The sequence below is a fragment of the Strix aluco genome, chromosome 2, assembly GCF_031877795.1.
Source record: "Strix aluco isolate bStrAlu1 chromosome 2, bStrAlu1.hap1, whole genome shotgun sequence".
NCBI classification, from domain to species: Eukaryota; Metazoa; Chordata; class Aves; order Strigiformes; family Strigidae; genus Strix; species Strix aluco.
Window position 1 is genome coordinate 35,194,112 of NC_133932.1, and position 26,487 is coordinate 35,220,598.

General features: G+C 46.4%; 1 protein-coding gene and 1 long non-coding RNA gene across 2 annotated transcripts; one reads left to right on the forward strand and one right to left on the reverse strand.

The window, feature by feature from the left end:
- Window positions 1-443: 443 nt before the first annotated feature.
- Window positions 444-1,206, reverse strand: C2H21orf140 (chromosome 2 C21orf140 homolog). Its single transcript, XM_074816852.1, is given in 2 exon segments — window positions 444-821; window positions 823-1,206. Coding segments are annotated over 2 exon segments (762 nt in total).
- Window positions 1,207-14,407: 13,201 nt separating this feature from the next.
- On the forward strand, window positions 14,408-16,853 carry LOC141920158 (uncharacterized). The gene is made up of 3 exons (XR_012622234.1): window positions 14,408-14,578; window positions 15,135-15,266; window positions 16,126-16,853. It is a non-coding gene; the product is annotated as an uncharacterized LOC141920158 (long non-coding RNA).
- Window positions 16,854-26,487: the final 9,634 nt, after the last annotated feature.

The following is a 26,487-nucleotide window of genomic DNA, read 5'->3' on the forward strand; positions in this document are numbered from 1 at the left end:
TCACGGTCCAGCATGTTCGTTGCTCAGGAGCAGATCTCCCACTGGGGTCAAAGACAGGCTTGACCTACAGAATTCATTTTGCAGCCCAGTCTTTCTTGAAATTGAAGGCATTTACATCTGAGGCATGGTCTCATGACTCCTATAACAGAGGAATTTGTGCAGAAGGCTGACTAAACTGGATCTTAGGCACACTTTGGCCCATTTTCGTGATAAGGCAAATTAACTGTCCCTTCCCAGTGCAAGCACAGCGCATATGAACCTAGTCATGGAATACACCTAAAGTGAAACATTTGGATTTAAAGTTATCTCTTTTATTAATGCTATTAACCTGTGGGGTTTTTGGTTTACACCGTTTGAAGGAAAGGGCTCAGCAGGGCTGGAGCAGGGTAACTCGTTCGACACCAATCAAATCACATTTGAAGCCTGACTGCAGGAAGAACCATTTAAGAAGGTGTGTCAAGGCAGTAGTTCTCCAATCTCTTCACTCTGTTAATCACTACCTTCCATTTGTTTGGGGTCATCTTCTCTATTCCTTTAACAAACGAGTCACTGAAGAGGATATACCTAGAGGAGTGGGTCCTCTCAATAGACCTCAGGGCAAAGTCCTTCCTGTTTATAATAAACTATTTCAAAGAAGACCAGGCAATGTCCATAGGATAGAGATAGTTCTAAGGCGAAGGCACAACAAGGAGCTCATGGTCATCGGCTCTAGCAACTTTATGTCAACACTCAATGATGGACATGTAGATTTCTGGTGGAACTGGTGGCAGAGTTCCCATCTCTGGCTCCTTGCCACCTTTTCCCCCAACACACATCAGCTGCATTTTTATCCCTCGTTACAATTACCCACTTCCCACAGGACATGGTCAGAGATTCACACAACTCCTGAAAGATACCATTCTGCTACTGGATGGGCAGATCACTTCTTAATAGCAGTTTGTAGTACCTCCAGGGCACCCGCCCTTGGCGGTCGCCAGCATGAACAAGCGTCCATACCAGCCAGTGTGGTTTGGCCTCCTTGGATATTTTTTCTCCTGTTATAAGACTTTCTGGAATATCTGTTTCCCCTACAAAAAGGGTGTTGAAAACATTAAGCTGCAGTATACTCAGAGCTCTTAAATACTGCAGGCACTGCCTCTTTGAAGCAGGATCACAGCAGCCCCTGTGAATTACGTGCCTGAGGAGCAGATTTGTGAAGGTCTGCATGCTGGTGTCTCAGGGCTCATGAAGGATGCTCACAGAGCTCACAATGCACCTGTTGCCCTGGTGTCACCCAACCAAAACAGCATCAGCAGGGGCTTCAGGTGGCTGATCAAAAGGTATCTTGGAAAACAATGGTCCCATCAGGCTGGGAAGGCTGCAGCTGTGCAACTAGCAGCTTCTGGCATCAGGGTGTTGCTCATCTTGAACATCGTGGTTCCTTCTCTCACAGCACTGGGTGGGTGCTTAGGCCCTGTGTACATCTGTGGGCCAGCCAGGCACCACTGAAAGGGGTCCAGGGGGATGGAGATGTGGAGGAAAGAGCTGTCCAGAGTCAGCATGGAGAGTGAGCCAATGCCTGAGCTTTGAAACCAGTGTTAGAAACCATTCCCTCTCTCCCTGCCAAGCTTCGCCTCATGGAAGATGTGGCCTTGAAATCCCCCCAGGTGGAGGAGGGGGCTGAACCCTGGTTGTCTTGTTATGGGGGGAAGGATGATCTCTGGACCCTTACACAGCACAGCAGCCTGTGCGAGGTCCATCATGCTAAGCCTGCCCAGTTCCAGGCCTTGGAGGGGGAAGAAATAAGTGATGCCTCAGACATCGCTTCGGGGTGAGTTATTTTTAGGAATAATTTGGTTTCTAGAGTGCTCTTAGGTTCCCACTTTGTTCACCCACTTCTCCATTTTGTGCTGGTCCTACTGACAAACCCCTGAGGGACCTGCATTGAGCCCAACACCAACACCATCACCCCCTCCAAGGGTGAGCAACACCTTCAGAGAAACAGAAGGGATTATGGGGGAAAAAGAAAATTTCTCATGTGGTCTTATATGAACAAACAGGCTGAAATGAAGGTCAGAGCAGAAGGCTGGACAGGTACGATCCTGCTGTCATGGCACATCAAACAGGGGCACAGGAGCATGTGGCAAAGTAAGGGCTGCAGCCAGCCCAGGGAGATTGGAACAGCCAGGGGAAGATATGTGTGTGTGTGTGTGTGTGTGTGTGTGTGCACGCGTGCGCATGTGCATGTGTGCACAGGCAAACTGACGGCAGCAAGTGTTCAGCTGGGGAAGGCTGTGGAGCAGCAGAAAATGAAGATTATTGTGACCCATCTGGTTTTTTTAGCTGTCCCTCCTTCTCCCTGCAGATGCACATGCAGAATTTTACTGCAGGAACAAGCTTGTTAGTACAAGACTGTTAAACTGCTCACACTTAGCTGTACCTACAAGGCTGGGAGTGAATGCTGGCAGCATCGTCAGCCTGCCAGATGGAGCTGAACAGCACAGATGTGTCAGTCTTTGATGACGGCACACATTTCCTTGACCACCTCTGAAACTGAGATACCCCATGGTCTGTGTCATCCCCTCTGGAACAGTTTTCCTTCCCCCTAACGCAGTGGGAAACTCTGAAGTCAAAAAATGTCTGAAAATTAACATGGCCAGCGGGGTCTAACTCAGCTGTCTGGATGCTCTCCTTGCTGAGGCAGATGAGTGATGGGGCACATCATCTTAGCAGCATCACGTGGAGAACAGAAGTCTGAAAATTTGATATAAGAAGGGTATATCCCCAGAATGAAGCCTATGTGGTTTGTTAGCCAGTTGCAAAATTATGGCAGATTCAGACTGTACACAGACGAAAAAAAATCCTTGAATATGCAGTGCCTATTCATATGAGAATACAACATGAAATAATATTGACTCATCTCCGTTACCATTTCACAGCGTGGTATACCTTTCTCTTTTAGTGTTAGCTTTTGTCCTTAATAAATGTATACCAGGAGCATAGTGGTATACTGACATGAGTAGTCCTACTGGAGTTATTGGGTGCTTATTAGTTTTGAAAAGTTCAGGTTTAGAGGCCTGATTAGGGCCTGATTAGGGCCTGAGGTCCCCCAAAATGCTGATTTAGAGACCTCACTGTTCAAGAACTGGATGTAAAGTGTCGAAAGAACTATCAAGAGGTGCCTGTGACAAGCATCCCACCCATGACACCCACTGGAACTGCAAATCATATTTCCTGTTACCTAAATTGAAGGTGTTTTTTCCTTGTCTGCTCTCCAGAGAAGATTTACTTAATCGTGCATGAGATGGAGATGATAGACACAAAAAGAGCATGTTGCTTTTGGTACTCTTGCTTTCAAGCTACCTTCTGATTGTGAATGGACGCCAGTAGGAAACAAGGCAGGGGAATAACCGTGGTACACCAGTAGGAAACAAGGCAGGTGAACAACATCCAGGCAGTGTCCCTGGCTACAGAAGTGAGGTAGGGCTTCCCCTCTCCTTCCCCATTCTCTCCTGCCTCTCCAGGCTTGTCCCTGAGGCCTCCTGGCTGTGCCAGGCTAAGGATGGCTCTAACACTGCCTCTTTGTCCCTCTCAGACCTGCCCCTGTCACCAGTGGCGAGCAGCAGCTCTGTGCTGCCATCCCCCACAAGCTGCCCACAGGCTGAAAGTTGTGGTGCCCATCCCATTTGTGTGCTCTCAGACCGCTCCATGAGGCAACCCAAAGCACAGCAGCAGCAGTCAGGAGATGCACTTCAAAAGCACAGTCCTCTGAACTGGCCCACCCATGTAGGTACCACTGGGGCTGCCCAGGAAAATTAGTCTTGATGTTCATCAGTTTGGACCCCCTATAGTGAACAGACCTGAAACCGTTGCTCTACCACTCCAGGCTTTTGTGGTTTTGCAACATCAAGGCAAATGCGAAGTGACAAAGACAGCCTGGTGCTATAGGCTGAGCACTTGTCTGTGCTTTCATGTGCCGATGAAGGGACTTTGCAAAGTGGATGAAGGAGGTGCAAACCAGCCTTTCTGCTTGCGAGGCCTTAGGCACAGGCAAGGTCTGTGTTACTGTATTGTGGTGCTGTCCCAGAAGGGCATGGTGATGCTCTTATGCTGTCAGGTAGCATCACCATGCCTGCTTCTCTGGATGGCCCTGCCTCCTTAAACCCCCATGAATTGGTCTGAGACTAACTGATTATGAAAATACCAATGATAATGCAGCTGATATGTAGAGAGATGGGAGGGATGGACTGCTTTCATAGCCTTTTCAGAGTAACTATTTGAGAAATGTGTTATCCTCTGTCCCATATATATAGGACATAAACCCACCTGTTAACCTGCTTTAAAAACAATTATTCATGGTCCCAGCATCTCAACATCATTTAAAAAACTTGAGCAGCAGACATAAGGCAGTGGGCTGAGATGCAAAAATATGTATTTTATTTCCTGTGCTACTGTTAGGCTACTGTGTTACTTTTTGCCTCTTTTCCTTCCCACCACATGTCTACATAACCAGTGAGCACATTGGGGCAGGGACCTTTCCAACTTTTGTAATTTTAGACTTCTGAGATTCCCTATCAAGGCCACACAGTGCAAAATTTCTGGGCATAGCCCCTGCCCCACAAGTGCGTTTGGGATCTGGGAGAAGGCACTTCTGATCACTCTTACCCTTCAGTCATTGCACTGGAGTCTCCTGCTCTTGCCCTGCTGACCTACCAGCAAGACCTGCCCCTGGCAGTAAGGTAGTGCCCTGAAGGTTGGGGTTTGGGCATCAGCGTTGGGACCACCTGTCTTTCTCCACCACCCCCAGTGCACTCAGCCATTGCAACGCAGCACCCCACATGTAGGGCACTGGCCGTGGGTGGTACCTGCCCCCCAGGGTGTCTGTGGATGTGGGAGGGTCGGCTCAGTAGCACAGAGAGCGTTTCACAGGGATGCCCAGGCTCAGTGGCCTCCTGTTTCCCCTGGGAAGGAGGTGGGAGGCCTAGTCCAGGCCTGCTGCCAGCTCCTCCATCACTGCCTGGGTACACAAGAGGGGGCTGAGCAGTGACACACACACCCCCCCCATGCACTTTTATGGTGCTTCACCAAATTCCATTGAACCACTTTTAGCTAAATAACAAATTTACCAATTACCATGAACAAAGTCCCTATTAATGAGGCAATTAGGATACCAATTATCAGTTACATACCAATTACCCATTTCAGTAGTAATTATGTTATTAGGTTACCAGTCACCACATTCTATATGCAAGCTAAAAATCATCACAAACCTTTTATTTCAAAATGCCAGATAAAACCATAATGAAATACAGAACATAATGAAATACACATAAACAGATGCATGATGTTAGGCAAACAGTGGATGCTTTTACTGCTGTATTATATTACATGTAGCAGGCAAAATTAAGTTGCTAATTTTGAAATTTAACATTTTATTTTTATCTAAATAAAATTTTTTGTAAGTTTGAATTATTTCTTTTTCCAAAACCAACACTTGAAAACATTATTCTACAGGGAATTTGGTTCTCTTCCAGTCTTATATGGAGTGAGAAAAATTAGGATTCTTTTCCTAACAAATACCATACTCAATTTAAATAATCTATTTTCCCTCCTAGCTGTCTGATGAAGTCCTGAACACTAGCTGAAGTCCCATGCTAAAGTACTATTTCTGGTGTCAAATGAGACTTTCCAAAAGTGTGTAATTTTAGCTCTTGATCCACGATGGAACCAATAAGAGAAGCACTCACCAAAATCAAAGATGGCCTCAGGATGGAAACAGAAAAAGGTGGAAACTTCAGAAAATAAATTAAGCCAATATGTAAAGTAAGAGCCCTAAACTTCTCAGAACAGAGCTAGTACAACTGCTGGCAATTTCCCCCAAACACCACCTTGTGAAAACTGATGAAATTTGGTTTCCAGCATTACAGACTCTCTGCCAAGGTTGAGCGTATCAGCCATTCCCTTGGTAGCATCACAGTCACAGCTTCTGCCTAACCACACCCACTATTTCAGGTAGAAATACTTGGCCATCTATTGCCTGGATTCTGTATGAATGGGATATCTTTAGGAGTTCAAGCTTTTTATCAGATGTGGCTGAAAGTGTATGTAGACACATATGCGTGTCCCTGAGGTGGGGAAGGAAAAACATAAGGGAAAGCTTCAAGGCCAAGGGGTTGGCATAGAGCTGAGGGGTGTGCCTGGGTCTGGGAAGGGGACAGAGCCATTAGCTCCATTACCTGAGTGGGTGAGGTCTGATTTTAGCTCTCAATACAGGATGTAGAGCCCCTGCTGCAGAGTGAACACAGGGAGAGGGAGGGCTCACCTCATCCCCACCCCAGACTGCTAGCAAGAGCTGATTACCTGTAAGGGTGTGAGCAGTAATGGGCTCGTCCCCAAGGGGACACCAAAGGGGATAATCAGTAGACTTCTGTCATACATCAGCAGTGAATTAGTTTTCAGAAGCTTGGTTTGCAGAGAGGCAAAGAGCACTTCCCATGGCTGTGGACTTCACCCTCCAGCCTGGTGCTTCCCTTGCATCAGCCCGTCCAGAAAAGCAGCAGCCACTGCTGCAGGAGGTGAAATTTCACTGCACAGAACCTAGCATGGGTGATGGATGTCTGAAACCTGTATCTAACACTCATGATAGAAAGAGGAATTTGACTCTGCTTCCTGACACATTTGCATGACTGGAAAAAATGATAAACTGGGTCTACAAAGCAGGAGCAATTGTCACTACTGCTAGAAGTCAGACTAAAGTCTCTTGTCAATGCTGGCACTGGGCAGAAATTGATCCTTTTCCAAAATGGTCAGTGATACTCGCCACCTTCTGGAAAACACCCATGCTGGGCAGAAGGAACAAACCTGGAACTGCAAATGTTTTATCTACCTTCAAAACACCTCTCATTTTTCAGATCTGAATAGCTGAGCTGAAGCAATGGGAGCATGGCTACTGAGTGCAGTCAGGAGCAGTGAGCATAAACAGTGGATCCTGGCTCAAACCGCATAGTTATTAAACCAGACATGGTAACGAAGCCAAAGGCAATGGAGTCCAAAACTAACTCAACTGCCTAATTGGCCTCTGCTGGAGACAGTGTCTGGGGAATATGCACCTGTCCAAAAAAGGAGATGTCTGTGTTGGAAAACTGAATCTCTGGAATTCAAAGAAGAAGTGTGGAAAGCCAAGAGAGTGGTGTGGATTTCATCTTGGCTATCAGCTGGAAGTATCAGCCTTGGAATATGTCTTACAAGCTCAGGCTCTGGAAACTCCCAGGATACGACCCACATGAAGTAAATCATTTCCAGGCAGTTGGCTTGGACCAAACTGGCAAAATCCCACAATAATACTACTATATCATGGCAGAAAAGGATATATAAAAACAAAAGAAAAAGAAAGAAATCACAGTATCAAAACCTGAAGCTACAGATAGAGTAAAAAGCTGTTTAAGAAAAGTTAGGAAATAATGTTTTCTAGGGTATAAAATTATGGAGAACTTTTTTCCTAACAGTAACAAAAAGCAAACATACAAAGCAACATAAAGGAGGCTGAGTGGAACCAGCAAGACCCATCCCACAGGCATACAATTTGATAGGATTTCATAGGATTTTGCTTCAGTAACAAAATGTCTTAAAGATCTTGGAGTATCTGCACCACCAGTTTCCAACCATTTTGATTTGCAGGCTCCAGAGCTTTTTCCAATGAATGCGTGGACCAAGTATAGCAAGCTGAAGCCCACTGCCAACGTTTGCCTCTCCACAGTTGCCCATCCTGGACCCTTGTATGCCAGGGCTCTACAGAACATGGATTGAACACCCCTGAGCCATGTGATGGGAAAACCCCTCCTTCTTGTGTCTGCTGAGGCTTGGTGGCCTGCAGAAGACACCCTAAAACTACCACTGCACCCCTCTGCTTACTGTCTACCACTCGAGGAAGCAGCAGCAGCTGAGGGCTCGGTGGGTTTTCATGATGAGGGGGTTAGCAGTAAATACTGAGGGAATTTGTTGGGGATTATCGACTCAATGGTGGCACAACCCTGGGGGCTACAGCTGTGGCTTGTCAGCCCCAATGTTGTCCAGGTGGGCCCTGGGAGGGAACCTGAAGAGATGTCAGGATGTCTTGGCCCTCCTCATTGTCCTGGACTTTGGTAAAGGGCTGACATGCAGGAAGCGAGCTGCTGAGAAATGCATGACCACTGTCAAAAACCCACTGCAGACCAAGCCTGCCAAGCGAGCAAACAAGTCCAAGTCTGACATGTGCCTCCAGACGCTTGAAATAACCTTCCAGAAGGGCTGGGCATGGGTCAGCTTGCCTCCACCTCTGTATGACCAGCATAGCGGTGAGGGTGAACACAGAGGCTGTAGTGGCTGTTTCTGCTTTCAGAGTGTGCACCCAATGGGCTCACTGGTAGCTCCAACCCCCCAAATAAGTAAATGAATAAATAATAACAGCAAACAGGCACACCAACAGTGCCCCAGCTGGAAACGTACTGGCCCTGCTTGAAGCAACAGCATGCAAAGGAAGGCCTTCCATTCTCCCAAGAGGCAAGCCACAAAAACATATGATAGAACAGCCATAAAAGAGCTAGGCCAGCAAGGACATGATTTCCAGCCTCTTCTCCAACGGCCTGGGGCTGAAATAACACAGGTTGCACTCGGGTACCTTCACAGCTGCACGTGGGAAGCTTGCACAAGACCAGTCTGCATTTGTCCAGGCACAGCTCCTCATTTCTTGCTTTCATGAATGAAAAATATCCCTGTTTAGGCTCCATATGCACAACAGAATGATAATAAAAAGAAACCATTTTCATACATTCCTCAGGACCGTGTCTGTGCTTGGCACCTCAGATCCAGGGTTGCTTTTGCCATCCTGCCTTTGCAGTTCCAGTAAGGCGGTGCTGTTGATAATAAAAAAAGTGTCTTTGCTCTCCTTTCCTGGAAGCTCCACCTTGCTTCTCTGAGGGTTAAGCTTCCCAGAATAGAGATAGTCAATGTAGTTTTCAGGCTTGCTGGAAACAATATTGCTGAGCATCATGACAAAGAGAAGAAAGCCAAAAAAACCAACGATGATGAGGATATAAAACGAGGCCATTATCTCCTCCTGCATCTCCAAGGCTGGGTTGCTGAAATTATTGAACCGAAGGTTCTTCTTCTGTTCCACAAACATGTGGAGTAAATTCGGCAAGACTGAACTGCTGTTTGTGTGGTTGCTGAAAGCCATCTTACGCTTCCACTCTGTCTGCAAAAGCTAAGCAAAACAAAAGAACCAGCTTAGCTAGTTAATGCACACCTGCCCTTTCGTGTCTTCTAGCTCAGGTCCTTCACACCGTTTCCTCTCCTCTGCTGTGTAGCTAACTGCACTCAGCTATCCCCTAGCTGCACGTCTTGCATGCAGGGAGCCATGGTGAAAGTTGGTGGCAAGTTAGCACAAGAATTCAGAGAATCAAAAGCTGTTGCTCTCTGCATGAACGACGTGCATGTACATGCATGGGCACATACTACTCCCTTAGGCTGACTTTGTTTTGCTGGTGACGTAGCATCAAAATCAGGACACAGGAGTAATGCTGCCAATTCCAGCGACTATCTCAATGGAAACAGGATTACTCATTCTTAGGTACCAGTATAATTCAAACAATAACACTGCTAAGGGGAGAGGAGAACAGTAATGGTATTATAGCCCTGGCTCCTGAGTGGAAGGGCCGTTCACACTAAATCATCCACAGTAAAACCTGCTGAATTGAAAAAGAGCTGTGGGAAGGAACTAAATGAACCCAAACTGATGTAAGTTTGTTATCTTGCTGAGAAAGAAACTTGAGAGAGAAATTATCTTCTGCCAAATTATGTTTTTTGAGGTTGTCTTCTCTTCCTCTATGAGCTTTTTCCAAAGTCATTTTTAGCACAAGAGAAACTTAAATCATTGCCACTAAGCAAACCATTAAATCCTTCCATTCTGAAAAATCTCAAGATAAAAAGTTTTGACTCCATCTCCCAATCCCACATCCAAAAAAAAAAAAAGCTTTTTCTTTTGACAGCAATGATTTTCCAATTTTGATACAAATCTGTGTATAATTTTTGGTTCTCCGAAATCCCCTTCTTTGGGAAGTGTGTGATAATCTTAGAAAAGCTTTGTGCAAATCTGCCTATAAGGTCTTGCCCAGCTGTACATAGAAGCCAAGAGTTTCATACCAAACATGCAACTTTTGCTAATTTAAAGTCATTCACTTTCCCTGTTGCAGTTTTCCTTGCTTTTCAACCAGTGCTGATTAACCTGTGTAGCTCTCCCATTGCAAAAGGTCTGTACAAACTGAGGCTGCAGTCCCACATATTGCAACAAGAGCTCTGGTGATTTAAAATACCTGAGGATTTGATCTCTCCCTTTAAATCTCATACAAGAAACCATTTAAAGAGCTAGGTATGAATAACAGAATAAAAAACACTGAAAAATTTCTGATGGAGCCTAGAGAAAGGTCCCTCAGAGCAGCTCTGCCTTCCAGTCACCGCAGAGACATTTGGTAGTATTAAAATAAGGGTTACCCTTGGAAAAGATAGTGGCCTGAACCTCAGATCAGAGCTGCCAGCATCCCTGGCTGGCAGCCTTCTTCCCTTTCTCATCCTGCTGCAGGCATTGGTGGCAGGAGATGTTCTATCTTCCCTCCTCATGCCTCACACTGGGATGCTCACTACTCCTGACTCAGGGAAGTCGGGCATTTCCTCTCTGGTCCAGCTAGGATGAGACCATCACTGGACCACTGAAGTGCCGATTGGGTGTCTGAAATTGCCTGAACATCCTGGATGATTAAGGTTAGCTATTCCTGGTTAGGTTTCCTCCTTCTTGCAACTATTACCTTTTAATGAATGTGTTTACCCTGCTGGCTGGGTTGTGACTGGTCTGCCTGGAATCTATTAATAGCCAAATAACCACAACGGGCGGCTGCGTGAGTCGAGTGTAGAGCTTACATGGGATGCACTCACAGAGGTGTGAGGAGATTTACAACTGCAGCACAGGAGCTGGAGATACACCAGGAAATATAATTAATTGCATCAACAGTGGGTGTATGGGACCACATGGTTCAGGTAGAGTATAGGTTTTAGCTAACCAGGATTTTTTGGTCTATAGAGAAAAATAGAAAGGCAAGATTCCTTCCAGATTCCAAGCCAGATACAAGTAAACTGCCTGTAGATTACAAAACTCCTCTTCTCTCCGCCCCAGCCCAGTCTGGCTACATCTACTTGTCTGCAGTAAAAATCAGTGATCACAGTACTCAGCAGAAGCGAAATCTGTCTTGGTGTTCCCCTTTCAGAGGGCACAACCTGAAAAAAGTGATCTATACTTTGGCTGAATACTAGGTGAAAGTTTTATTCTGAAAAAGATTAACTGAAAGTAAATTGACTTCCTTAGAACAAGATTTTCTCTCTTGTTCCCCAAACCCACATTTCCCTTCTCTGCCTCTCCAGCCTATTCTGCTATACTGGCTGCCCTGGGTTTTGTGCTAATGCTATGAGGAGCTACAACACATTGCAGAGGACCAAAGTTCGGAGATACACCAGTGGTCCTTAGTCTTCTTGATAGATGGAGTTCCTAACTTTCTGCAATCTCACTGCAAGAAAACCCAGACAACCCACCCTCTGCCCACCCCTAGACTATCCTGTACCCAGTTGCCGCAACTATGCTCATTTGCTATCATATAAAAGTGAGGCTAAGCTTTGAATGCTTTTACCCGTGTTTATTACTTCCAGTGCCTACCACTGCCTGCATTTTGTCGAGGGGCTTCTTCTGCACTCATTGTATTGCTTTATGGGTCACCTCAAGCTCTTCTCCAGACCCCTGGAGATAGGACAGCGGCTAGATGGACCATCCCTCTCACGTTCAGGAAGATGATCTCAGGTTGGGAGCCACAGCTCCATGCTGCCCCTTGGAATTTCTTGGCATGGGCTCTCCAATTCTTGCCACCACTGGAGTGGGGCTGGTCCTTTAGCGATGTGTACAAATTGTTGGGTTTTTAAAATTGAAAACAAAAGCACAGTGTTTTGATGAGCAGTTCCTCAGACACTGCTTTCTAAGGAATACAGTATTTTCTGTTCTGGAACAGTGAAACTAGTTAAATGTTGGACTGGCACTTAAAATATCTGCAAGTGTGGGTATCGCTGAGCCATGTGCCACTTCACTACATTAACATCTTGCCTGTACAGAAAACATGGGGGGGGAGGGGGGTGGCGAGGGGAGAATATGCATTTATGCTTTTCTAACAATTTTCCCTCCCATACAAAATAAAACAGAAAAACAACACAACAGGTACCAATCCCCAGAAAACAGTACTAAAAGGCTTGATGCAAATGACATAACAAGCCGAAAAGGCAGAGTATTGCCTGTTAACTTTAATGTCTGCCTAATTTTCCTCAGGCCTGGCACACAGCACACTGAGGATTTTTAACCAGCAGGCTGTGGGGGCCAAGCACAAGTGCAACACCACTGAAAGGCAGAAACTGAGTATTCACTCCAAAATGAGAAAGAAGTCTAGGGTAGCATCTGCCTTTAGTGACAGCTAGGGGAAGGATTAGTGGCTACCGTTGTGCCACACCAGGCCTCTAGGAGAGAGAAAACAGTCTTCAGATGGCTTTGTACAAATAAGGCCTGTGTATACATGCACACTCACACACCACACCCCCCCTAGACAATGCTGGAAAGATACTGGGATGCCATATCAGCACTCCTCCAGGCTTCCAACATCTGTATCGCTACTTTTTCCTCATCATCATATTAGATACACAGGTTAGAAATCAGCCTTTTTTTCCAGGATGGGACTCATCCCCTTTCTACCAACTCCCCTCTCCACTGCTTTTCCACAACCTAACGATTGTTTTTCCATTTTGACCATTTTCTCTGTGTGTGCAAAGGTGTGTCCCACACACATCAACTAGAGATACACATCACTATTGTCCGTCTCGTAAGTAGGCATAAATCCATGCACGGAGATATGTGTGTATAAACTTCTCCTCTCCCTACACTCACATGCTAAAATATAAAAACACCCACAGAGCTACATGTATAATGTCATATCTAGCTAATTTTTTTTTAAATTACTGGTAGCTTGAATGTTAAACAGAGCTGATTTTCAGAGAACAACACTTTAAGAAAAAAAAAAGATCCAGTAAATATATTCAAAATAATGGAAAAATTGAAATGAACATTTAAACCTACTTATTTAAGCCTACTTATCACTATGCAGAGGAAGTTGCAGACACCCCAGGCAGCATAACAAAGCTATGAAATATTGTACCTATCAAACAGCTTACTTACATGCAGACCTGGCTCTGTCCTGGGACCAGCACCTCTTTCAGCTGTCAGGCTTGCTCCCAGCTGACCAATGCTTTTAACTATTTAAGGAGCATAGGAGAGGAGTGGCCTCTGCTTCTTGCCTCTAGCAAGTAATCACAGGCACATTATGCATAAGGGAGTGTCAGCAAAGCAATGTGGTAACAGGATACTATGGGCCTATGAGGCTCCTACTACATGGGGGCTCCAGGCAAGTGGCCGTATGTGTTCCCTTATCATGTAGGGGATGAGAATAACATGGATGAGGACTCAGTTGTCTCAATACTGGGCAAAATAAACCGTAAAGGCTGCTTTGGGAGGGTGCTGGCCACTGGACAGAGCCTGTGTAAGAGTAGGTTGTGGGCCTGGGGTGATTTCTGGTATCATAGCTCTGTCATTTTTAAAGTCAGCTACTCTCAGAAGTGGGAAAGAAAATATCAGTGTCCTAGTGCCCCCCAGATGTTTTTGGCTGATGCCACCCCGTCACGCCAGGGGAAACAGGCTATGCAGTTGTCCCTCCTTGTTCAGTGCACACCTACATCCCTGCTCATCCTGCTTTACCCTTGTGGTGAAAGGATGGGGAAAGAAAGTAGCCAGGAATAGGAAAGAGGATGCTGGATGAAGCAACCTTGTTATCTTTCCTCTTGCGTCCTCCTGCCCCAACCTCTTATATCCTGTCCTGCCAGCTGGGCATGGGTGTTTTATTCCATTCATACACCCTCTTCATGGCAAAATAGCACAAGTTATACCTCTTCACAGCCAAGTCCCCTTTCAAGACCAACACATAACACCAGCTGCGACTTGCAACATCTCTAATTTAACTCATACTTTGCCATGGGGGCCACAGATGACTGCTGGCGTGGGATTACTTTGTGCAACCAGAATAACTGAAGGCAGCTGAGGGAGGAGGAGAATTCAGGCTAAAGCCAGCTAGTTTTCCTTCCGTGGAAAGCAGGAGGGAGGGGGACTGTTAAAGGCGAGGGTAAGCAGGGCCCCACATCAGCAGGGTATGTCTGCCTTCGGGAAGCGACAGCAGCTATTGCTATTAAATTGTGGCCAGACAGATTCATAAATCTTGCTGTGGGACTCAGTTCAAACTACTAATTTTTTCACAGGTCTGATCTTTGCTGGATAACACGCAGTGCTTTGAAAGTATCAGCAGCTTGTTAGGCAAGCTACACCTTTGGCTAACAAACGCAGAAGAAGGAAGAAAATCAGCAGGGAGCTACTGATCGGAGGAAAGGAAACCTGAGGACTCCCAGGCAGCAAGGATGATGGGGAAAGAGAGGTTTGGTAAACTCCCTCATGTGCCTTCCCCCATTCATTCATGTATAACCCCCACTGCTGCCAGACTGCCAGAGCTGTTTTACAGCTAGCCCCCAGCTCTCGGAGAAAAACGTGGTGCTAAGAGTATTACTGGTTTAAAGTCCCCATCCCTCTAAGAGCCAAAATCCAGAAGGCGGCACAAAATGCCAGCAGGCCTGTCTGTCTGGCCTTGCACCAGGCAGAGCCAGAGACCCAGGCTGGCTGTGAATGAGCGGCAGGACACAGCGCTGAGCCAGATGGAGATGCTGGAGAGGGCCAGGGAGCAGCGTAGCTGGGTCAGCGTGGCCCTACAGCATGGCTAATTAGCCAGCTTCTCTGCAGGGCTTGTCAGGTTAGACCCAGCACTAGACTGAAGTTGCTGTCTTGTTTCCAGTTTCGGAGGAAGTGTGGTCAGGGCTAGGGAAAGGTGAGCCTCATACCTTGTCCTTTTGCCCCATCAAGTATAGCTCCTTTGCAGCTCCTATCCCCACCTATTTGGAGTGTGGAGATGGAACACTCACCTGTTTTCATACCTCTTCCCTAGATTTGATGGTATTTTTTTTTCTTGGAAACAAAATCAAATGGAAATGTAAAAGGATCAACACTTACAACAAACCCCTTGGTGATGATGGCCATCTGATCACCTGCACAACACAGGCTCAAGCATACACCAAAGGTAGGATTTCCTTCACTGTCTGGGACTCTATGGGGAGCTTTCCTACTCAATGGGGAGGGGCAGCCCTCAAGAGGAGCTTGCTTTCTAATGACTGTGATTAGTGTCAGCCTCTAACCTGATGATAGTAAAAGTGCTGCAAGATGGACTCCCCCCTCAGTCATACCAAGGCAAAAGATGCAGGATTCCTGCTTCCCAAGGCAGGGCAACAAGGATCCCATTCACCCAGAGGAAGCATCCAGATATGATTCCCAATAACGAGAACGAAGGAGCTGGGGTAACGTACATGTCCAGGTGAGAGGAAGGGCAGAAATTATGGGAGTGTGTCACAGGACTGGATCCCATTGCAGTGTGGATGGAGAGAGGCATGCAGCCTCAACCACGTCCCTTGACCAGGAACAAGCACCCAGCACCTGCTTAAGGGTGACAGCCTCCTTCCTCCACCCACAGCCCTGGAAGTCTGTGCAGGCGCCAGGTGGCACCTTTTTTTTAAAAAGGAATGAAGGATGAGGGAACAGGTTTGGAGCATGAACATAACAGCAGGGCCAGAAGAAGTAATTCTGACAGTCTTTCAATGAAGGCTTATGGACCCCAGAATAAGCTGAGAAGTTTCTATCAGCTTTATAGGAGATAGGCCAAGGCACATCAGCTGAGGATCTGATTCTCTTATTACTGAAGTCTCATTTTTTAAAAAAAGATAACATAAGGAAACAATACACATCAGCAAGGCTATTTTAGTCATTTTTTTTCCACAAATGTTGGATTTTAGAGTGTTGCCAACTCTATAGTGAGAATCAAAGCCCTGGAGGTGTTTTAGGAGCTGTTGGAAATTGAACTAATCTCTATGCTTCCCCTCTTCCAGGACCAAGGACACCTGCAATCACATGAAGGACATGAACAAGACAGGCAGACATGTCTTTAAAATCCGGTGGGTTGGAATGAGCCAGGAACAGAAGATTTATTGTGCTATTGAAGTGCCTGGACAAGCCCAGATGAGCTTCAGACTTGAAGCATTTCCCATGCACACTTTCCTCTGCAGTGTGCTGGCTTGTTTTCCATGCCCTCACCCCCATGGGATATAAGGTGGATCATGTCTTCAAGTGATATTTCCTGTTGAGCCAGGGCAACCTGCCTGCCTTGGAGGAAGTGGGATGAAGGAATGTCTGGATCTAAAATGAGTGACAGAGCGTTGTTCACGTGGCTGAGTCCTGCAAACAGACCACACTGGTCATCGGGGACAGTTGGGTACTAAACAGCCAAACCCCATGTGGTTCCTTGCACACTAAGCCCTGTGACTTCCTCAAAAAAAAATCTAGGTCATGCTCTGACGGGCATTTTCTCCAGGAATGAACCATCCCCAAGACAGGGATGCTGAGGGGTGCCCCTTCCTCAGCAATCCTGCTGGGGGTTGCTGTTGGCTGGAGAGCCCCAAGGTGTCTCTGAAGCAGGCCTGGCTTGTCCATGAGGCAGGGGCACAATGCCCAGGAGGCTGGCACGCTGCTGCAGCACTGACAGGAGACCTGCTCTGTGGGGAACTGGAGGATCCATGGCTGAAGGAGAAATATGTTGAGTTTGCAGAGTTAGGCAAGAGCTGGGGAAGATTTGTCAGAGCACTGAGCTATTTTATGTAGAAAACCCCTTCCTAGGACCCTGGTTGGGCAGAGTGATAATCTGCCATGTCCTTCTTCCAGCTTCCTCTCGGTGCTGGCTGAGTCATCTTGGCTTCCTAGAAGAGACTGGGAAGGGGCACTCACTTGCAGAGGCTGAGGGTGAGGGCTGCAGGTAATGGCCCCAGTGCAAGGCAGCACACATCGCCTCTCGTGCAGGTCAGACCATGTCACGAATTGCATTGCCCAAGTTTCTGTGGCTGAAAATGAGCCAGAGCTTTCATTTTGCTGTTGCAATAACAGGCCTTGGGCTAGTCCTGGTTATCTGCTGACCTGTTTCTCTCTCTCCGTGCTCAGGTGTAGGTGTGAGAAAAAGCTCGCCTGAATCCTTGACTAGTTTTGCAAAACACTTTCGCAGCCCTGATTGTACACTGGGACTAAGTGGAAACAGCATGGTGCTGGCACATCTGCTCAGAAGTCTCTGCTACATGCCCATGCATTGCACTGCAGTCACATGGCTTTCTCCTTCTTAACTGTTTTTTCCTACAGGATCTTTAGATATTCCCAATACTCCTCAGCAATAGGGGTGAACCCTGAATAGCTACTTGCACATTAAATACATCAGATGAAAGAAAAGAGCTTCTGCCTTCTGTGAGATATGCAGTGTGAGTCAGATGGCAAAAATGATGTTATTAGACATTGTATTATGAGTGACAAAAGTCTCAGGCAGTTAAGGTTAGGCTCTTTGTTTCTTTCTTCCTTTTTTCTAGCTTTTCCAACATTTATTGGCTGATCCTTCTAAATGCATTTAGCTATCTCAGTACTCCAGTGTAGCAGACCTTCACAGCTTCTGTTGCTCTCCCATTATCAGACTCTCCCTTTGCCAGGAAATCTAATTTTCTAACGCTGAGTGCTGCTGCTACACCACATCACCAGGAGGCAGCTGTAGCAGCCAGCGTCACTGGGACCTGTCTTCTCGCAGCAGAATGCACTTCAGACAGACATTGCCAAGCACTGCAGACTCATCCGTGCTTCATCACTTGATTCATTTCACGTGCAGGCTGTGCCCAGATGTAACTGCTTCAGGAGTTGGTTGTCTCAGAGCCACACCAGGTTTTCCGCTTGTGACTCACCTACTACAGTAAAATTCTGGATATTGCCCTTTAATTGTACCTGTGAAGCAAAAAAGATCCACATTTATTGTGGTCCGAGGTTCACGTTTTTGACTTCTGTCCAAGCACATGGTAATATGATTTGAGTAGTATATCACCTTCAGGACAGCAATAAAAGCAATTGCCACTCCCATCCTGTGCTTCACATCCTGTTTCCACCACAGGCTACACATTAAGGAGCTCTCGCCGGGGACAACATCATCCTGGGACAACCTGAGCCAGCCTGCGGCGGCGGCTGCTGGTTGCTGGTGACACCAGAGGATGAGTGGTGCCCTCCCCACAGAAGAAGGCAAGCTGGAGTGGGAAAACCAAGTGCAGTGGGACACTGAAGACTGGCATAATCTATGATGAGTGCTGAAAATATCTATGAAACTTCACAAAGACCTTCTTTTCTCCCATGTTTCACTCCTGATTGCAGTCAGCCATCAGAGTAGGTGGAAGAAGGCACAGAGAAGGCTAACAACACTGGAAGAGAAATCGTGTTTGCTGCCCTGTGACTGCAGCCACTGGCAGAGATGCAGCTGTGGCAGGGTGGTTACCTTCAGAGTGTTACTTCTGAACCATCGCTGTGATGAGCTTCTCAGACATTGACCTTGAGTTGGACATTTCTAAAACCATAGGCTGGGCAGCTGGGAACAGCTGTCTGGGATCTGCCCATAATGTCCCAAAAATGGAAGAAGGAGGTGCCAGCAGAGGAGAAGTATTTGTGTAGGGCTGTGATCTAGGGAGGCACCTGGTTATGGCCACATACGATGGCAGTGGGCCAGGCAGTTTGACAGGTTGCCCCATGTTGTCCCTGTCACTGTAATTGCCTGTTTCCTCTTCCCCCTCCCCTAAAGATTTCTAGATAAAATGTGTTAGCCTGAACCATCTGCACTGGGGTTTAATGTGTTTCCTCAGAGCAGGCCAGGAGCATGCACCCATGCAGCTGGCCACCAACTGGTACCCACTGGTCTGGTCCCTGCAGTAGGTGCAGGCTTGCCCTCCTCGTTGAATGGAAACTGTAATGTGGAATAAAACCACAAACACTTCTGATAAACACATCAGGTTGCAACATCCCTTTTCTCCTTTTCTAAAATTTTACAGACTACTTAATTCTCTGCAGATTCCCAAAAGTGCCAGCTGCTTCAGTGGATAAATAAAAAGGAGAACCTGGATGCAGGGTAATGCACCTCCTGTGTCGTTTTCCACTGAAGGAAGTTCAGAAAGGAAGGGGAAAGCTGCCTGGAGCTGGAGGAAGGGAGGAAGGAAGGGAGGGAGGAAGGAAGGGAGGGAGAAAGGGAGGGAGGGAGGGAGGGAGGGAGGGAGGAAGGAAGGAAGGAAGGAAGGAAGGAAGGAAGGAAGGAAGGAAGGAAGGAAGGAAGGAAGGAAGGAAGGAAGGAAGGAAGGAAAAGCTGGTGCCATCAGTGTGGCTGTGATGCCCCTGGTACCCCAGGTCCTGGGTGTCTTAGTGGGAGAGCTGGGAAGCAGAACTGGGGTTTTAGCATGACTGCTGGCCCCTGTGAGCCACTACTGGATGGATTCATTGCCAGTTAACTTGATCAACAATTGCCTCTGCTGTTACTGTAGTTATGCCTTGGCCTCCACATGCTGTGCCACAAAATGCCAAACACACACCATAGTTTTGCTCATTTTTTCACACTACCAGATCACAGGGTAACAGTTTACATTATATAACACTGTTCTTCAGACCAGACCAGATCATTTCCCTCACAAGCCACATGCTGGAATGTGGTGATGCCCTATACTATAGGGTGATGCCCTTTTCTTTGACCCTGGTGAATCCAAATCAGGGCAAGATCCCATTCCCACTGCTGTCAATGACAGCACTGCCATCAGTAGAGACATTATCATTACCTCTACTCCTGCCCAAGCCTAGCCAGAGGGGTCTCCAGGGAGAAGAGCTGCCCCACATAGACAGGGTGGACAAAGTCATGTTACCCTGGAGGGATGTGGGAAATGAGAGAAAAATAGGTCAGAAATCTGAGCCGGGGTAGTCTGCCCTTGAGATACCTGGTGGTAGCTTCCAAGGGCCTGGCAATTTCTGCATTTCAGTGACTTCTATGAACAGAAATAAGGAGCAACATGCATGTAAAGAAATCCAGAAGAGACTGTTTAAAGTGCATGTGTTGGATTAAATAATTTCTTGTAAATAAAGAAGACCCTGTCTCTATTGCCTGTATTCTGCAGTGAGCTAGCTAACACCATCAGGAATTTGGATTAGCACAAACCAGTATGATCCTCATCTTCTTGCTTTTATTCAAATTGCATTTTATTCTGTTACAATCCCTTTCTCAAGGTCAGGATTTGGATGGAAAAACTATTGGGCTGTTGCTGTCACAGAGAGATATCTCACTTTTTTTAAAGAGGAGGAAATAAATAGAAACACAGCAGAGGGTTAATTTTAGGTGTCAGTCCTGCCACAGGCTGCTTGAGGGTAAATATCTGTGGCTCCTTGGCTGGCAGAGGGTGCCTGACTGGTAAGTGTGCTGGTTTTTCTATTCCTGCACCATAACTCTTGCATATTAAGGTGAAAAATAAATAAAAGTATGGGAGGATTTGAAGTTTTAGTCCTCTGCTCTCTGCATGCAGCTCAGGGTCATATCCATCCCTGAGATATCAGTAGCTAGACTGCTGGGGGTGAAGCTGCAGAGTCACCTGTGGGGTGAGCTTGGTTTGAGCAGCCCAGAGAAGGGATCTTGCCTGCAGGTGCAGAGTTGGTATGAGATTATTGTTTGCACTCTTTTCCCAGATTCGTTTTGTATTGTTAGGTAGGAAGCTAATAATAAAGGCTTGGGAAAATATTGCCAGGGCAAAAAGCCCCATCAGATTGGAGGTCCCTAAGCCTGCTGTTGCCATGGGTCTGAATAAAGACCACAGGCTTGAGGCTTATGAGCACAACAGTGAACCAGAACAGCTGCTGAATCAACTGTTCCCCTGACAAATTACCCTGCCACTTGAAGCTGGAGGTCACAAGGAAAAAGGAAATCGGAGCTCAGGCTTTGGGAACAATGGGTTAGATCCTCCACTGATAGGGCTCCCTTCAGCTGAGGCAGAGGGGTTATGCTCCTTTCTGCCCAGCGAGGACCTGCGGACTCATGGAGGAGGCTGGGGAGGAAGGTCCGAAGGCCAGAGGTTGTGGTTTGGAGGGAAACCTGGAGAAGGGTGAATATTGCAGTGGGGGAGGCAGAACAGAGACTGCTGAGAGGCTGTGCCAAACGAGCATTGCCTCCCCAGCAGGTCAGTGTGCTGTGCTGAACTGCAGCCAGCGATCAATCCCCTGATCCTCAGAATTAAATTAGAATGAATGCTCACAGCTGGGAAGTGAGCTATGCTTTTCTTGTAGAAAAAAGTATGACAGCTACTGCATCTAGAAACAAAATCAGAATTATCATATACTGAAAATCCATTTACTGGACATCGGTCAAAATCAAACATTGTATTTCTTCAAAGGTCAACTGTGTTTTGGGTTGTGTGGTGTACCTGTTGTAAAACTATCACACTCATCAGACCAATGCTGAATTAAGCATTTTTTAGAGCAAGTGCTCTCACATTATGTTGTCACGTTTTATTTTGCTTGGCTCTTGGTCTTGGAAGATCAGTGGCCCCTGGTCCAGTGTGTGGATTTTGTGGACTGAGCAGAGCAATTATTTTGGTGAGCCTGAGTATGCCTCTGAAAATAATGCTCTGTAGCCCAAACAGAAGTTCTAGGCCTGCCTGGAGAAAGTATTGCTTTAGAGTCTTTGGCCTTTCTTCTGCTAAATCGGATCAGATGGTCATAATGTTCACTTCTGGATTTAGCATCCATGCATTTTCCACCAATATTTATATACATCTTTCCTTTGATCTCAAGGACACTTGTGGGTACAGTTGAAAGCTTGCTTTAGAAACAACTCTCCTTTCAAGCCCTGTCCTAGAACTACTAAGAATTAAGTACTGTGCTTGGCTATTTCAGTATGGTATGGGCCTTTGCTTCTTGTCATTTGAAGGCAGTTGACTGGGACCGTTTCTCTGCTTGAACACATCCATGAAGACAGCTGCGCAGACTGGTCCGGTCTCAGGGAGCAGCCTCCTGCCCACCTCACTGGTGAAAGGCAGCGTGACCTTTCACAGCCTCCTCTGAGAAGCAATCGCATTTCTGCTGGTCCCTTGAGCAATTTCTTGAGAAAGGCTTCATGGAGGTTTCACATGCTGATGGCTCCAGCTGGATAAGGAGATTAGGGAGTGAGTTTGGCATAGTGATAACAACGTGTAAAAATGAAACAGGATGCCATAGAAATATTATATAAGATAATTCCAGTTATCGGTTGTAAAGAATGTTCTGCTTGCTTCTGATTGCTCATATCTTCTATTTTTATCGGTTTCCTTCTGCTTGTCTTTGTGACGTTTCCCGTTATAGCAGGTCTGACCCAACCAACTGCAAATAAAGATAACACTGATAACTATAAAGTGAGGAGGTGAAGGAACTCACTTCAGGGTTGCACACTTGGGCTGCCTTTGACTGTAAAGTATTTTCCAAATGGACTACTTAATACTAGGGGTTTGATCTCTCATACCTGCAGCTCTAAGGGTTTCTGCTGGGTATAATGAAAAGCCTGCTGCTGCAGATGCAAGTTCTCTGTGAGATGGAAAATAAGAACAAGGGCCTGAAGCTCTCCATGCTGGTGAGAGAGAAGTGAAGGTTTTGCAGTGAAGGCAGAGGGTGAGCTCTCAGTTTGGGCTTCCTACGAGAAGGTTGCGTACATCAGGCTACAGAGTGGCTACAGATCAGCACAGCTTCCCTGAGCTCTGTGCTGCCTGAATGTAAACCACTTCTAGTCACTGCTTAGGGCATATTGGTCTCAACCTCAGCACTGCACCCATGCTTTCCTACAGCCAGAGCTGGCATCTGGACACCCATACACTCTCTGTGTGAACCCATGCAGACATATCCTCAAGTAAACATACTTCCACTCCAGCAAATGGCTGTGTGCTGCCAGAGGGGGGTAGCTGCACCCTGCTCCATGCATGGCTGGGGAAGTCTTCTCCAGTAGAGGCATCGCAGATGATGCTCCTGCAACAGCTTTGCAGGCATGGCCTGAGGCTGGGGGGACTGCAGTAGTCACAGAGTTGCCCAGAGTCTGGGCAACCCAGACAGGTTTCCAGGGCAGGCAGGAAAGGGGAGAAGAGGAAGACCTCATCTCCCCATGAGTCAGTGGCCACCCAGTGAAATACTGCCCTGGAGCTTCTTCTTCCAAGGCCTGAGGACTAACTTTCCCCTCCAAGAGGTGCAACACAGAATCTTGTCTGCATTTGTGCTGTACCACAGTTATTCATAAATATTTTTTTTGTTGGCTTTGTACCACACAACTAGTTTGTTAGTCTGCAACTGTACAAAACAGAATCTCTCAAAATATATACAGGAGAGACCTTGTTATATTGGGCTTTGATTTTGTTTGAGACCCTTGTGCATTACCATCACATTGCTGTTAACAATGTAGGGCTGAAATTCAAAACTCCGTTTCTATATAATGCTGGCATTTCCGTGTCATGCGATTTCTATTATAAAAACCATAAGTAGCCAGAGAGCAATACCTGTGCCTGGAGGTATGCTCATTAGGCCAACCAGCAGCAAGGCTACTGACTAGAATAAGCCATAGCTGATGAAGCCAGGGACTTTAGCTATTGGGGACTGGAGAAAAATAAATCTGACAGTCTCCCTGACTATTTTGTGTCTCCTGGGCAAAAGACTTAAAGTTTGGGCCAAAGAAAGTGCAACACTTGCCTAATGAGTTTAAGATTCTTCTGTCTCCCCAACAAGCAGGAAATTGGAAAATGTGAGCTCTGTGTGATGGTAATTATATGACAGGTTTGTTGCTGGCCTTTGGTCTATGGCAAAGATGATGAGCGAGTCAACTAATCACACATTTCTAGGCACTTGGTGGCCAGTGAATGCTCTTTCTCCTATTGCATGAAGTCAGAGATGGGTCCCATGTCAGCCATCCTGCATGAGTCAGTGGTAATGACAGAGGAAGTGGGAGCTGTGTTTACAAGCCCTGGAGGATGCTCAGCAATGCAGGCTGCAGCTTGGCTCACACTTTAAATCTCCAAAACTCTTATTACATAATCCAGAGCTATATAGAAAGGGATTTCAGAGCCTTTTTCAAGGAGTGCATGCAGAGGGACCTGGCTGACCTGAACCCTTAACATCACTTGTTATGTACTCGTACCTCTCCTGTGATGAGAACAATCCTTTCCAGCCTTAAAAAATCTGCATCAACAGAGCATCCCATGAGGGCTAGCTACCCAACTGATGTCTTGTGCAGAGCCATTGGGCTCCAGCTGAGACAAAACCTTCCTCCCTTGTTGGGGGGACTACTACCCTACAGTTATTTCTTCCCTTTTGCTGGGCCCAGTGTCACTTCTGGGGGGTGCCACAACAAAATCCAGGCTCCCCAAGGGCAGGTGCCGCAGTGGACAGCTGTGTGCAATGTGTGCCCAAAGCCTGCAGCCAGGATCACTGCACCAAACACATGAGACAAGCTTGCCTGGGGTATTGCAAACCCTGGGAGTTTACTCAAGGTGAGGAACTGTTCCTAACATTTTGATATTTCTCCAGATCTAGGTGTACCAAGAGATATCCCAGCACCCAGGCCTGGCCCTGGTTAATAGGGTGTAGAAAGGGGACGGGTGAGTGGGTGCCCGTCAGGTAGTATCAGCACTCTTTCTGTGAGCTTGTGCAACAGGTTAGGAGAAAAAAAACATCTGAGGCCACAAGCACAGTTTGTAATTCATATTTATTGCTTTGTACAAGTGAAGAACTAGGGAAAAAAAGGAGAACTACAAGACTTAAAGGTAATATGAAAGCCCACAGTGGGCGTCCACAACTGCCACTGAAGGTTGATTTGCAGCCTGGTGACAAGGGAAAGTGTTATGACTAAGGCACAGTGGTTCCCCTCTTTTTTAAATAAATAAAATGACATAGCTGAAGAAAAAAAAAAAAAGACGTGGAAATCAACTAATGCTGACAATCACCCTTGTCACAAATAACTACACCAGAGCTATTAAAATAAGGTGACCAGCAAGTGCCTAGATCCAAAATACCTGAAAACACCTGGGGTGGAGAGGGAGCTGCAGGAGGGAGCCCTTTTGACAAGCTTAATGTTCCAAAGTTTTAATGTAATTAAAGGCCATTTTTGATGCAAGTTTAAACATTGTCAGCAATGCTGCACGGGCCTGTCTCTGGAGGACCAGCAAGCAAGAGCATTTGCACTCTCACAGGGGGAGGGAAATAAAAGTAATAAACAGACTGCACGGTGAGATCCCAAAAGAGCAGTGCCCAAGCTGAGAAGTCAACATTTTTCCAAAGCTTGGCTTTGGCTTACATTCCTCTAGAGGAAAAAGTGACTTGGGTAATTAAGCTGATGGAGATTTTCCAAGCTGTTCAAGACACTGAAAACATGTAACTTGTCCTCAGCTTAACGTTAGGCACCCTATAAATATCTTTAAAAAAATTCCAAAACTCTGCATTTTTAATTATCCTAAGTATTCTGGGAACACAAAGATGGCTGGAATATTTAATGAAATTGCAGTACTAAAGAGCTACCTATGCATGGAAAGGGGATATGCTGTGCCTGGTATCGCTTGCCTGTCCAAATACTTGGCTAGCTATCTGCCCTCACCTTGCCTTTCAAGCGGCTGCTCTGCATGACTTTCAAGCCTTTCCCACTTCTCTTTCCTCTCCAGTAGCTAAAAATGGGATGTGTATCTGCAGAGTAGAAATAAAACTCCCCTCCTGCCCAGACCATCGCTTCTTTGATCCCAAACAAGAAAACAGGCTTCAAGCTGGCGAAGTTGCTATTTTGAGTAACGCAATGTCCTGGGGAGCCCTATTTCTTCCTTTCAACAGAGACAGATGATAGCTGCTGCCCCAGAAGCTGATTTTGGCTGCCATCATGCCCCCACAGCTCGGCAGACACAGCCTGCTGAAGGAGGGAGTAAGGAGGCCAAGGGCAGGAAAACTCTGCTGGCATGGACCTCACATTGGATACTGCAATAGATAAACAGCTATACTGAGGCAGGCTGCTCTTGGGAGCTGGAGGAACTGCTCACGGGCTTTAAGTTAAGCACAGACATAAGCTGAGCCAGTGATTAAACATCAGACACTTTGTGGAACTGCCCTTCACAGAGTGGAAATTCATTTTCCAGTCAAGGGCTAGCAGGTCTTGTTCAATAATTAAATATGATTGAAACTCTTGAAACATAACATACTTGCATGGCATAGACCCCACGGGCTGCACAAGGGTGGATATTGCTGCCAGGATCAACGCCCATCCGTGAGAAGGAAAAGCAAAAGTAGTCGGCAAGGCCGACTGGGGTACCTGCTAAGAATTAGGGACAGTCACTAAAATTTTCCCCCAAAGTGTGAATTTTTCTACAGAAATGGTTTTCAGAAAAAAATTGAAA